This window comes from Paramisgurnus dabryanus, chromosome 1 (genome assembly GCF_030506205.2).
Source record: "Paramisgurnus dabryanus chromosome 1, PD_genome_1.1, whole genome shotgun sequence".
Classification (NCBI taxonomy): domain Eukaryota; kingdom Metazoa; phylum Chordata; class Actinopteri; order Cypriniformes; family Cobitidae; genus Paramisgurnus; species Paramisgurnus dabryanus.
In genome coordinates, this window is record NC_133337.1 from 14,700,377 (window position 1) to 14,713,794 (window position 13,418).

At 34.6% G+C, this 13,418-nt stretch overlaps 1 protein-coding gene across 2 annotated transcripts; it reads right to left on the reverse strand.

Moving 5' to 3' along the window:
- Positions 1-10: 10 nt before the first annotated feature.
- On the reverse strand, positions 11-11,958 carry itih2 (inter-alpha-trypsin inhibitor heavy chain 2). 2 transcript variants are annotated; one of them, XM_065274648.2, is made up of 20 exons: positions 11,738-11,958; positions 11,607-11,648; positions 10,202-10,240; positions 8,938-9,110; positions 8,760-8,864; positions 8,519-8,681; positions 8,195-8,431; positions 7,612-7,728; positions 6,841-7,009; positions 6,631-6,756; positions 6,071-6,252; positions 5,500-5,685; positions 5,048-5,187; positions 3,939-4,117; positions 2,731-2,868; positions 2,403-2,516; positions 2,117-2,315; positions 1,474-1,646; positions 1,199-1,310; positions 11-495 (listed from the first exon to the last, which is right to left on the reverse strand). In XM_065274648.2, exons 1-20 carry the CDS (start codon positions 11,828-11,830, stop codon positions 348-350), a joined length of 2,835 nt encoding a protein of 944 aa, XP_065130720.1. In that variant the 5' UTR covers positions 11,831-11,958; the 3' UTR covers positions 11-347. The 2 variants fall into 2 exon arrangements, with proteins under 2 accessions (XP_065130720.1, XP_065130719.1); XM_065274647.2 differs by having other exon boundaries at positions 2,731-2,874.
- Positions 11,959-13,418: the final 1,460 nt, after the last annotated feature.

Below are 13,418 nucleotides of genomic sequence, written 5' to 3' on the forward strand. Positions count from 1 at the left end.
CACAATCATCTAATATACATACTGGAACAAATTGTGCAATCAATTTATTGTGCTCATATTTGTTACCTTTTGATGTCATTGAAAATGGTTGCATTTGATAAAATATTTATAGATTACAAATTATTACAATACATTGATATGCTCTAGGTTAATTCATTTTAGAGGATTATCTTCTCTTGCTTGATGTACAGCACCATTTTCTGATGTTTTGTATCTTGTAGTATTAAAAATGAACTTTTTTTCTCAAAACCTTCTTGTCAAGATTCATGAGAAAGGCTTTTGTTTGTATAAAATAAAAGATTTTTTTGAAATCAGACTTTTCCTCTCATAACCACTATGTTAACATTTCAGAGAGAAGGCAAGAAGCTGTCTAGCTCAGGGAGGATATAGTTGGTGTAACTGCCATCTATAAAGCCTTTTCCGTTGTTATGGACAAACCAGCAGTAGACATCTGAACCTTGTTTCTTGTCAATTCTGTAGTCCTTCTGCCAACCCCTGATAAACACACAAATTCAAACATTTTAATAATAGTAATCATGTAAGATAATAATGAAACCTTATTGAAAAGTATTAACACATTATATATGGTATCACTTGTATTTTCTTTATGCAGATTTTAATCTAAAATTGTACACATACAGAATGATTTTCCTGTATTAGAGCAAAGAGAATTATCACTGACTATATATTAAAGGTCCATTATGTAGATTTTAGCGGCATCTAGTGGTGAGACTGTGAATTACAACCAACAGCTCAGTTCACAGCTCACCCATGCCTTTCGAAACGCATAGTTAAGCTAGTGTAGCCAACACAGGACAAAAACGTCATCATCTGAGACAATCTAGTGACAAAATGCGCTCTACAGATCAGTTTGTCCGTTTAGGGCTACTGTAAAAACATGATATTGTGAAATGGCGACTCCAATGTAAGAAGACCTGCAGTGTATTGCAATAAAACATCTCATTCCAAGATAATGCAGTTCATTCGGAAAGGTTATTTTACACAACTGATAATATAGTTATGTATATTATATTGCATTTCTGTCAAGAGATCCTTCTAAAAGTTACAAACTGCACCTTTAATTTTCATAAAAATTAGTTTCTTGTTTCTTTATTACATTTCTGGAAATATTAACTGGACATTTGTGAGATTCACTCTACAATGACTACTAGTTTGTATAAGAAATTGACAGATGTACCTGGTGACGGCCAGTTTGTTGCCTTTCACCTCCATTACGGCCTCTTTCTTTTTTGGATCTGCTCCTTTATGCACATCGTACACTTTCACTTGTGGTTCCTGTGTAAACTGACCTGTTAGGACAAACAAAAAACATTTTATTAGTCACACAGTCACTAGATTACGGAGTTCAAAAGCATGAACATGAAATAAACATTATATAAAACAACGATGCTATATCTCTTATATGTTAATAATATTAGTCATTTATTTTAGTAGGCATGTTGGTGAACGCACCAATGAGACCATGAACTTGCGAGGAGTATTTGTTGTCATTTGGCATGTAAAGGCCCAGGAAGTCCACCTGCACGGGATGTTTCTTCCATGCTCGATGGAGCAGCACTGTCAATGAAATACCATCATCGGTCGTCACAGTAACCTGTTGCTCCTTCACTATGGTAATCTTCATCCTGACGAGCAAGGATTTGCATATATTAACAAACACATCAGCATATATTTATGACAATGACCCTGCTGTTGCATGAAATATACATTTTATATATAACTCTTAAAAGTTTACAACCACAGCTACATTTTACCCAGTATGAAAAGCCTGACCAAATGCATAGCATTAATTTAACTAATAACTAATATCAGACTAAATTTTCTTCACAATATCTTAGATCAGGGATGGGCAACTTCGGTCCTGGAGGGCCGGTGTCCTGGAGAGTTTAGCTCCAACTTGCCTCAGCACACCTGCCTAAAAGTTTCTAGTATACCTAGTAAGATTTTAATTGGCTGCTTCAGGTGTGTTTAATTATGGTTTGAGCTAAACTCTGCAGGACACCGGCACTCCAATGCAATTGTTGCTTTACAAAGTGGACCCGACTTAATGCTGACTGTCAGGGTTTGGCTACGTGACATTATAAGACTTTAATACCCTTTTAGCATCAGTTCAGTTGTTGCTCCCCAAGAGAAGGAATGATTGTTCCTGCCTTCCATCAGATCAATCCTGTTTGTTCCAACTATGACCTGCACGCCGTCTGTTCTGGAGTATAGGGAGATGGTACCAAAGTATGTGTTTATTTTGTTGTTCTTCATCTTCTTAGCCCCCACCAACTGACCATTGATTGTAATACCTGTAGAGAAAAACACAGCACATATGAAATACAAAATAAGGACCTTGTTACTTAAAAAACATTTTGCATTATGTCTGGAGAAGTTACCCTTTCCAGTGTCTGAAATCAAGTTGAGGATGTGCCCAGGCTTGGAGTCGATATTGAAGCAGATGTCCATGTTGGTCTTGGGTAAGTGAATGATAAAGTGAGGATCACTGTCCACTGCGGTAAAGAAAAGCTAAATGTTTATATACATAGTGTACATATAAATGTGAAAATTGCACCTTAAAGTGCACCCTTTGTGCAAATGTGTTTTCTTGAAACATTGGTGTTAACTATTGACAAGATTTAAGAATTGCATTTTGGCTTCATTCACAACAGTGGTCTAAAACAGTCCTTTTTTTAGCTGTCTGAATATAATTGGATGGTGCATTACCACTAGTGATTTTCCCAGGAAGGGTTTTTTCTTGTACAGGTCCTGTCCTGGATTCTTCAAGGTCTTTGGGGGCAGGTGTGGAAGCCCACGGAGGAGTGGAGTAGACTATCGGTCCAGGAGGTTTCCCATTGAAAGGAGCTGTAGCTAAAAAATAAAACAAAAGAAAAAAGAGAGATCAGCAAAATATGCTAGGTTTCAAAACACTCCTTCAAAATATATTTTTTGTGTAAACAGCCAGGAAAATTGATATAGATTTATAATTATATGTACATTTAATAATGTAATTGTTATAATATCGGCTATCATGTCATTATCGACTGTATTATTACATAAAAATACTTGATTTACATTTTAAAAATAAAAAAGTGGTATCTGAACCTGTAAAGACCGAAAAACTATAACAGGGGAATATGGTTGTTTGCTTATTTAGGGTGGTTGTTCAGGGTGGTTACTCCACCCTCTATTATTTTCAGATTTTCTGGTTTGTAGATGACCAAGCAATTTATTTTCACCAGTTTTATTGTGGTCAGGTTCAAGTTATACTGTAAATCTAAATATTTAAAGGGCCCCTAATGTAGGTGTTATTTTAGCATTATTTAGCATTAGTCTCGGTTATTCCCAGAAAGTTTCAGCTCAAAATACAGCACAGATCTTTCATTATATGATGTTGAACATGGCTATTTGTGCTTGCAATAAAAAACGTGCCGTTTTTGTGTGTGTCTCTTTAAATGCAAAGAAAGCTTCTGTTCCCCTCCACGTATGCAAAGTATGGGGTAGAGCGCTTACACATGTGCTTTGGACTACCTCAAAACATGTGTCTCTGGCAGAAGATTGAACAACGCGCTCATAAGGTGGAGTCTGTGAGCAGTTATGGTTGGGGCGTAATCAATGTGACATCACATTGATAGGGGATCCCCAACAGCCCTGTTTTGTGTGACTGTTGTGGTTTAAAGAAGATCACACAAAGAAGAATAAAGGATTTGTATAATAACAGGATGTTTCTGCACACACTTTTGAATAATTTTCTACTAGAAACACATTTTTTTAGGTTGTGGGGGCTTTAAGAGAGATGATTAATACTTATAGCAAATGTTTTTCCAGGAATAGTGGAATTCATGCCTTAGCATTATTGGTTAGGAATAAAAATATCTATATCTTTTTTATTATTTCATTATATGAAATAGGATGAAACCCTTTGTGCTGGTTACCTGAGCAACAGCCATATTTGGAATCTTTGGGCGAGTCGGCGATAAGTCGCTCAGCCATCACCTGGTCCTGACTTTCTACCAGCATGGCAGTCAGAGGGGTCACAAACTGATGCTTCACAGCCAAATCCACAATCCTCTGGGTGATCAGACGCTTTTTAATTGCACTAGGAGCTAGAGCGCTGCACAAAAGAAGGTCCATACAGTTTTAACCACACTAACCCCTTAACTGTCACCCCAACTTTTTGAGTGGGGGGGGGGGGTGAAAAGATGATGTGCACCTTCAAATGAATAAAAAATGAAAATGTTTCATTCCCAAAATGCTAAAAATAAAATAAAGCCATACGTCTCAATTAATCTTGATTCAAATTTAAAATTAAAATCACAAAAAAAATGTTTTTTGTCACACTTTTAGTGGTTTTACCAACAAAGGCCACTAGGTGCCATTGGTCTGCTGCATAGTATTCACAAATTAATAAATTACTGTCACTTAAGTATTGTTACTGCAAAAAAGTTTTGAAATATGAAAACTAGATTCTTAGAGCATTCCAATGATATATAGTTTGTTAAGATTTTTGAAGATTTATCATAGGATATTAGTATTATAAATATGTAATACACTCTAAAAACAAACGGTGCTAAATAGCACTAAAAGTGGTTCTTGGCTCGTATTCATAAAGGAACCATTTTAAGTGCCATATAGCACCGATGAAGTACCTGTGTAGTTATTATTATAAGTAACAGATATTATTGTGAAATTACCAGCATATGTTGTGGTTTAGATGCTGGCAAGTAGGCTATTATTTATTTTTTGTATTAGTATTTCAGTATAAGTGTCCTGGGAATCGAACCTATGACCATCGCAATACATCAAAGAAAAGCCCTAACATTCATTAATCACTTTTATGGCTTGATATACTTTAAAACAATGTGTATAATTTATATAACATCATAAAACCTATACTTGCTTTGAAAATCACATTCTGACACACTTTGGAAAGCAATAAAACATGAAATTGAACTTTTGTAGCTAAAAGCATACTTGTGCTTATGTTTGGCTATTAAGGGTCACAATTTGATTAGATAAATTCAGACAGGGTTGTGACTCTCACCGGTCGGCTAGAAGTTGATTGACAGTGATGTAAGCCCACATTTGTCGAGCGAAGCCAGGGAAGGAATGCTGTTGTGTGTTGAGCACAGAGTCCAGCTCCCCAATATCTGTGTCTGTCTGGATGTTAAGGTCCATGTTGGCCTAGAAGGGAAATGTACTTCTAGTCAAAGTGGTCATTTATTAACTGAACTTTTCAATTAATAAATTGTTGTAAATATTTGGTGTGTACTTTAAAGGTATTATATCATATATATATATAAACTTATAACTTCCTGCAGAAAGGACCAGCATAAATTCTCAGACTAGATCCATTGTGCTGGTCGAACTAATGGACCACAAATGTTACTGATCAGTTAAACATCCAAAACACAACCTATGTTGGTCTTTTCAGCAGCGCTGATCCTGGATCTAATCAGAATCTCTAAATTGAGACAAAAGGGATGCATCGCTCACAGCAGAGGCAGTGATTAAGCTTTGCAGCGTTGTGAGGTCTGTTGGTTGAACTTTTCCAGCCACTACAAGCTCAGAACCACGGAAGAACTTGTCAAAACGGTTCTGAGTCACGTCGCTTACAACACTCTGAGGGAAGTGGATGGTGATGGACCTGAGGAGAGGAGCGGAGACCTGGCTATAGAATTCCTAAGGAAAAAAGGAAGAGAATTAGAAATTCCTTTAATAAAGCAACATTCCTGGGATGGGATGAGGGTTTTAAGAGGTTTCCATTGTTGATATACAATAAATGTTCAGATCTATAAATGTGGAAATTGTTTGAAAGTTTTGAATGAATTTGATGAGAAATGTTTGAGTTTATTTCCAAATCTTCTACTAGTGATTGATGGTTTGAGACACTGCTGAGATCTTTTCTGAAACATGATTTTTTAATGGAGGGTTGAGCTGTGGACTAAGCTGTTGGTCTCAATTCACAATCTCACTCCTAGATGTCGGTAAAAATCTATACGGTGTACCTACACTGTCACAAGACTTTTATGCAGGACGCATATTGCTTCATTGATTGTGTCAATACCTTTAATTGCTCTGATGTATCATGATTGGCAAAGATCCTCTGGGCGACACCCCTGTTGTCCAAGGAAATTCGCTCCAGGAAGTCAAAGTCCACATCGAAGCCGATACCAAGAGAGAAGAGAGAAAACTCCTCATTCATCACACGCTTCACGTTCTTCTGAATAGTGCTCAACTTTATTTCTCCTAAAGACAGATAGAGAAAGAGAGAGGGAATTATGTTTGGCTTGCCCATTTAAAAACTTGATGCCACATTACTGAGATGCTCTTGAAGATCAGAAGGGCATCACAACTGTATGCTGCAGTCTTTATGTTATGTAGGTGGTTGCTATGATGTTTCTAGGTGGTTTATAAGGTTTTTTGGGTGATTGCTTACCTCCACAAGACAAAAATAGTTTATTCACTTGTTAAATCGTGACCTAAAGAATACAGTTTCTAGGTCCACTCGTTTCAAGTGAGACTTTAATCTCAATACAATCTCTTCACAACTAAACATGCAATAGAAAACATGAAACTGTACATTATCAAAAGAAAACATAATTGTGTAAATGTGAACGTTCTTACCTACTGTTGGGTCTCCATCAGAAAACAGGATGATCATAGAAACAGAATGGGAGTTGAGCATGCCCCTACTGGATGCTTTCGTCAGGATCTGCACTGCTCTCATTAGAGCCTCGTTGATGTTTGTACCTGGAGTTAAATGTCACTCAAAATTACACAAAAACAAAAACCTTTTAAACCATATGCCTCTCTCTCTAGCCTTTTCTTTCTTACCTCCATTAGGTTTGATATTCTGAATATACTTCTTGGCCTCATCCACCTGAATGGAGGTAGCCGGCATCAGGTCTTCACTCCAGCAGCGGACGTTGTGATTGAAGTCTATGACACTGAAGTAGTCATCCATTGATAGATCATCCAGAATAGCCTTCATTGCCTCAACTGTCTAAGAAAGAAAGAAAGAAAACAAAGATAGATAAATGAGCACTTCATTTTCTAACTTTAATGGACATGAAATCAGTAAAAAAATCATAAAATAAATTACTTAATATATCTATTAAATAATAAAAAAAATGTATAAATTAAATTTCTTCACTTCATGTTTCTCTGTATTAAGGCGCATGCACACCAAGGGCAATAATTGTATAAAGTGCATACATGTAAGTCAGTAGCAAAGTTCACACCACACGTTGGTGAAACAGCGTAACAATATCCACAATGGGATTTTTTCCTAGCTGATGAATGTATGCTGATGACAGCATTATAAATATTTATATAAATATTTTTTATTTTATGTTCAGCTGAAGAAAGAAAGTCATATACATCCAGAATGGCATAAGTCAATTATTTTCATAAAAATTTCATATTATTTCTTTAAATAAATGCCTTGCTGTTGTCACAACGAAATTTCCATGACAAATGCAACTGCAGTTCTGCACTACTTCCACAAGAGGGCACTTTATTTTTGATCAATTAATGGGATAGCGTAAACATTTAAGTGTATATATACAAATTTATATATGCAAATACAGGTTACCACATCCCTACCTGTTTCATCTTCAATCCCCACATGCTGCCACTGACGTCAATCACAAAAACAATGTTTTTGGAGAGAGGCGAAAGATCAGATGGTGCAAAGAAGTGAATGAAATGACCATCAGACACCTGAAAAATTGGGTATAGAAAAAAACATTAGCATACTATCACACTTTTACTTTTTAAGAAGTATGTAGTGTTCATACTATGCCCATGCATAATGTGCACATGTATGCATGTAAATAAGAGGATGATTTATTATGTATGCAATGCACTTGATACAGAGACGACAACTGCCGATTATTACACATGCAATGTAATGAGGTAATGTCATTGTAAAATAACATACTACTGTTAACAACATTTTACTCTGCACTTTCTAAATGGTCAATCACAAATAAACTTCATTATAATGATACAAACCGACTGACTGTACTTTTCCCTTATTGCATATGTTTCAACTACATTTTTGTTTTTATTTTGCAGTCATTATACTGTATCCTGTATATGTATATATTTTACAACTTTATTTTACCTAGAAATATACATCAAATTGTACATCAATTGTTAAATGTAAATTTGTCTACATCCACACCTGCAGTTCTCCAGCATTGCCCTCTCTCTCGACATCATATGTGATTGTGAAGGTGCCATCCACAGCGCTGTCTGTGCAGTTTTCACACTTACGTTGCTGCTGTACTGTTGGTTTAAACACTAAATGGGCTTTGTCTTTGGTGTGGGTGATTTTGGTCAATTCTGCAAATTGGTCTCCTAGTGTGTTAGAGGCGGTGACAGACTTAATGCCTTTGGGTTCAAATATATAAACATCAACCTGGGGTAAAAAAAACATCAACAAACACATTTAGAGAAATTATGATTGATGAAAGCGTACATATGTTTGTGCTTATGTGAAACTGACTTGTAGCAAAGGCACCAGGCGTCCAGGCTGGATGTGCAGGGTGTGTTGGTAAAAGCCCAGTTTCCTCTGCAACATTTCTTGATAGTGTAGCTCAAACTCCACTTTGCTGCCAGGAGGAACATGCACCTCTGTCTTAAAGGTCTCCATTGCTTGAGAGTTAGTCCTGAGAAACATGTGTGTTACCAGACTGGCAGTACAGATGAATCGATGATTATCTGAAAGAATCAGATAAGTACAATACCTGACAATACCAGCAGCTTTCCCACGGGCTGTAGCTTGAGCGTAAAGTTTTCTTGCAACTGATTTCTCCTTAACAGACCCAACAAATGTGATCCCATTTACGTTCCTGAAAAGCAGGCGGCAGTCAGCAAGCAAGTCGATGTGTTTGTGTGTCTGTTTGTGTGTGTTATCGTTCTTACATGGTGAAGTTGTTGATGAAGGCACGTTTGGGGATTTGGACGTTGAAGCCGATGCTCTGTGCACTGGATCCGGAGTTAACCACAGAGCTCTTGACTGTGGTGTGAACGAATCGTGACGTAATCCTGCTCTCCATCTTATAGCTCTTAACAGTGATGTCATAGCCCTGAATAGCCTGCAACACATACAGAACTCAGTAAAGTACATGAATCAATCAATGTCAATAATATACATCATAAACATTTTTGGACTACAGGCTAACTGCCCTCCATGTAGTTCAATTTTGTAAAAATAATTCTATATGTAGACCTGGACCACAAAACCAGTCATAAGTAGCACTGGTATATTTGTAGCAATAGCCAAAAATGCATTGCATGGGCCAAAATTATTCATTTTTTATGGCAAAAAATCATTAGGATATTATGAGATCATGTTCAGAAATGTAGTAATTTTTCCTATCGTAAATATATCAACAGTTTATTTATTAGAAATATGTGTTGCTAAGGACTTCATTTGGACTTTAAAGGTGATTTTCTCAATATTTGGATTTTCAAAAAGTTGTATCTCTGCCAAATACTGCCCAATCCTTACAAACATGCATAAATGGAAAGCTTATTTATTCCACTTTTAGAAGAGGTCATGAACACTTTGCTGCCTAAAAAAACATTTTTTTTTTTTAAAGTCATTACTATTATAATTTATCTTGACTAGAGATTAGTTGTTATAACTACAGGTGAGTTGTTATAACTTATAAAATATAGTTGAAAGAAGTCAACTTCATTTTATAAGTTGTAACAAACAACTCATCTCTTGTCAAGATAAATAATAGTAAGTTGAAATGACTTGTAAATCTGAGTTGATTTAACAAAAAAATTTAAGGCAGCAAAGTATTTTTAACAGTGATATTTAAAATGATTTGCCGTTATTGATGCCAAAAACTGATGATCAAATAATAGTTGAAACTAAATGTTGAAATGCTATAAGCTTCAATACTTCGGATTATGGGTCTAACACAAAGTATGAGAAATAATAATGTATCCTTAGCAAACACCAAACTGAACGATCAGCTGATTTGATTGCAATTTTCACAGAAGTGTGAAACAAACTATAAAATATATTAAGACAAATTAGCTAAGTAAATCAAACTAATTGTGTACTTGGAAAACAGAAGTAGAACAGCGGCAAAGGGTAAGTCAATAACCGGAGTGTCTTCAAACAAGACAATCGATTATTAGATAAGATCAAAGTTGAATAACAAGAACATACCTCAAAATCCTCTTCCTCCTCACTGGTCAAAATGTTCCTCTACACATACAAACAAAAAGACATTAATGGAAATAGTTTAATAGGAGTTAATAGAACATTGATAGGACTATTTTATAAATATATAACATAAATTCTCCTGATTAGGGGAAATTGAATTTATATTATAAGGTACTTTTCATAAATATGGTACAAACAAGGCAACAAAAAAATGTATAAGTATTTTTTGTTTAATAAGAAATTATCAAATTTACCTTTGGATATCAAACTAAATATTTATATTAGAATTTTAGATTGCAACTGTAAAAATGTAAAGTTGGATTAACTTAAAAAATACTTTATTTGGTAACAAATAAAAATGTAATGTTTTCACATTACATTTTCTCACTTTAGGTGAAACATTTAAGTTGAAAAAACTTAAATTTTTAGGTGCTATCAATTGAATTATTAAAAAATGTCACCTTAATTTTTTCACAAAGTTTTTGTGTATTACCAACTGAAGTAAATTTTTAAGAAGATCCAACTTTCACCTGTACCATATTTTGGAAAAGGTTACAAAACTTGATTTATGTGATTATTTTCCTAAGAATAAACAGTATAAAAACATTACAATTTATTATACAAAAAATATATAATATAAACTAGGCTAAAATGAGTATCAAGGGTGCAGATTTAGCCTAAATTAAGCTATCACTTATACATACACTGTAAAAAAATAATACGCTGGATTTACTTGAAAATAATTGAAAATAACAGCTATTGATGAATTTATATTATATTAAAACTTTAAAATGAGATTTTAAACTACCAACTTTCATGTTAATCATTCTTTAATAGACTTTAATAGTAAAAATACATTAAAGTGTACCCTGTTAATGAACAATGAAAAAAATAAAGGCTACATTTACTTAAAAATATAGTGCATCATTTCCAATTTATGCAATTTCTTAAAATTTCAAGGAAAACTTACTTTAAAAAGTGGATGCAAAAATGATGCAATATATTTTTTAGTAAATCCAGCGCATTATTTTATAAAGGAAGAGTTCGTAAACAGCTACGTGACGTAGTATGACACAATCAAAGAGACCGCTGGACTTACACCTGACACTTTGATCATCGGTAATCAATGAAGGCCCCAGAGAGCCATTGATCACATTACACCCATTACAAAACAGTTTGAAACCAAGTACATTAAATAAATAAGATTAGGAAGACAAAATCTGTATTATATGTATATATAAGAACAGCTCAATTTCACATTCTCCTTAGTTTCATATTGATATTGACTAATTTTTTCCTGGTAGTGTGCTAAAAAATGCCAAGATTACAGGTTTGATTCCCAAAAAAGTGCACATATTGCCAAAATGTATGCCGAATGCATGAATGTATTTTAAATATGAAAACTTACCCTGTGTCTTCCAGATTGGTGATACTGATCCAACGGACCTGACTAACACATTAATAGAAAGAGAATATAACTTATCAACCCACCATCTTTGGCTGCATGCACACTTTACATTGTTTTACTTTTAGTCTTACCAATTGAGTTTCCCACTCTCCATCGATGACAAACTCAAAAGCCCAGCTCTGACAGAAGAGCAGGACGCAAAGAAGAAGAACCGGAGGCTTCATGGAAAGAAGTCAGAAATGAGTTCTCTCAGTATTAAAATGGCAGGCACAATCCACATGCAAACACAAACTCACTGAGCCTAAATGATCAGCCTGTGCTGTCAAGTAGACCTCTGAGCCTCGTCAATATTTGTTGTGCCCCACATAACAAAAAAAAAAACAGAGAAAGGAACCTTTGAAACCTGACCAGCACAAGAGCAAACACAAAATCTGAAAAGGGACAGCGCACATAACATTCTTTTGTAGACGAGTTGGGCAAAATAATAATGTTTTTGTATACGTTTAAATTTAAAAAATATGTTCAAAAAATAAAATAAATGTATCGTTAAGCTTAGAAGACTTTTGGTTCAGACTTTCTAGTCCTTTTATATGTATTTTTTTTTCACTATATTGTTTAATGGAGTGCATAATAGGCCCTTTTCTTCATTTAAACAAAAATTCAGTGAGAATGGGTGCTTAAGTTTTAAAAAGTTAATCCTTGGTCAAACATTATTTAAGCTGTTATTTCTTTCACATTAAACTTAACAAAATGTGGGACATATAATAAACACAGATTAAAACGGCTTGTGTTATTTTGTTAAAATTAAACATAAAAATTAAACAGCAAATTAAAAGGGAAATAAATAATAAATAAGATTAATCACTTTGCCAGAATTCCCAACAGGGTTGCGAATTAAGGTGTCATTTAATAGAGGGTATAGCTATTTTGAGACCATTGTCGTTTTTGAAATTCTTAATAAACATTACAACTAAATAATGGTACTTCTTGGATGACACCTAACACCATTTTGAGGATTTTTGTGTCAGTTCAAGATTTGACAACATTCTTGAATCATGCCCTCATTTCCTAGAAAATTGCAAAACAACTGTGTCTCCAGGTCTATTCTCGTGCAGCAAATAATGGTACTTTGTGTCATTCTGAAACATTGTTACTGCAATGTGTTTAATCTCTACATTACTACTGATGTCCAGGTAGTTAAGAACAACTGAATGCCAACAGGCTTCAAAACGTTTTTGGAGGCATAAAAATCATCAAAGATACAAGTTTCTTTCAATAAATATCAATGAGATTCACACACAAATTAAAAGCTGATGACTTACTATGGTCCGATCTGATTAAGTAAACAAAACTGGAACGGAAACAATATCTCAGTTTAGGTAACGTAAACCAACCACCAGATGGCACCACCATGTAAACTTTATTGAACCTGATTTGGCAATGGTTACATGCGCTTAAGTTTAAAGAGCAAATATACGCTTGAAATGTTGGGTTAATTTTCTATTTTTATTTCTATTATAATTATTATTTGTAATCCTGCATTAGTTCAATAAATGCAGTAAATATATTAGCCTACATTAAAACATTTAAACATGTAAAAAATACACAACTGTTCTTGACTACCTAAAATTAAAATGCCCCAAAATATCCAAGCTTGTATGCTATCGTTTTATTAACGATATTTATACAATAAAGACCAACCAAAGACATAAAATACTTTCTACATTGCAGAAGACTTGAGTTGCCAACTATTATAAACTAGATTTGTGTCTTGCGCAACGCACCCCAAAGATCAACAGTAAATTAGGGGTC

Excerpts from the sequence above, each read along its gene's own strand:
- itih2 (XM_065274647.2), bottom strand. The coding sequence starts at position 11,830 with ATGAAGCCTCCGGTTCTTCTTCTTTGCGTCCTGCTCTTCTGTCAGAGC. Across the intron at positions 8,432-8,518 it reads GCCTGGTGCCTTTGCTACAA|GTTGATGTTTATATATTTGA; the intron begins GTCAGTTTCACA and ends TTTTTACCCCAG. Across the intron at positions 5,686-6,070 it reads ATACATCAGAGCAATTAAAG|GAATTCTATAGCCAGGTCTC; the intron begins GTATTGACACAA and ends TTTTTTCCTTAG.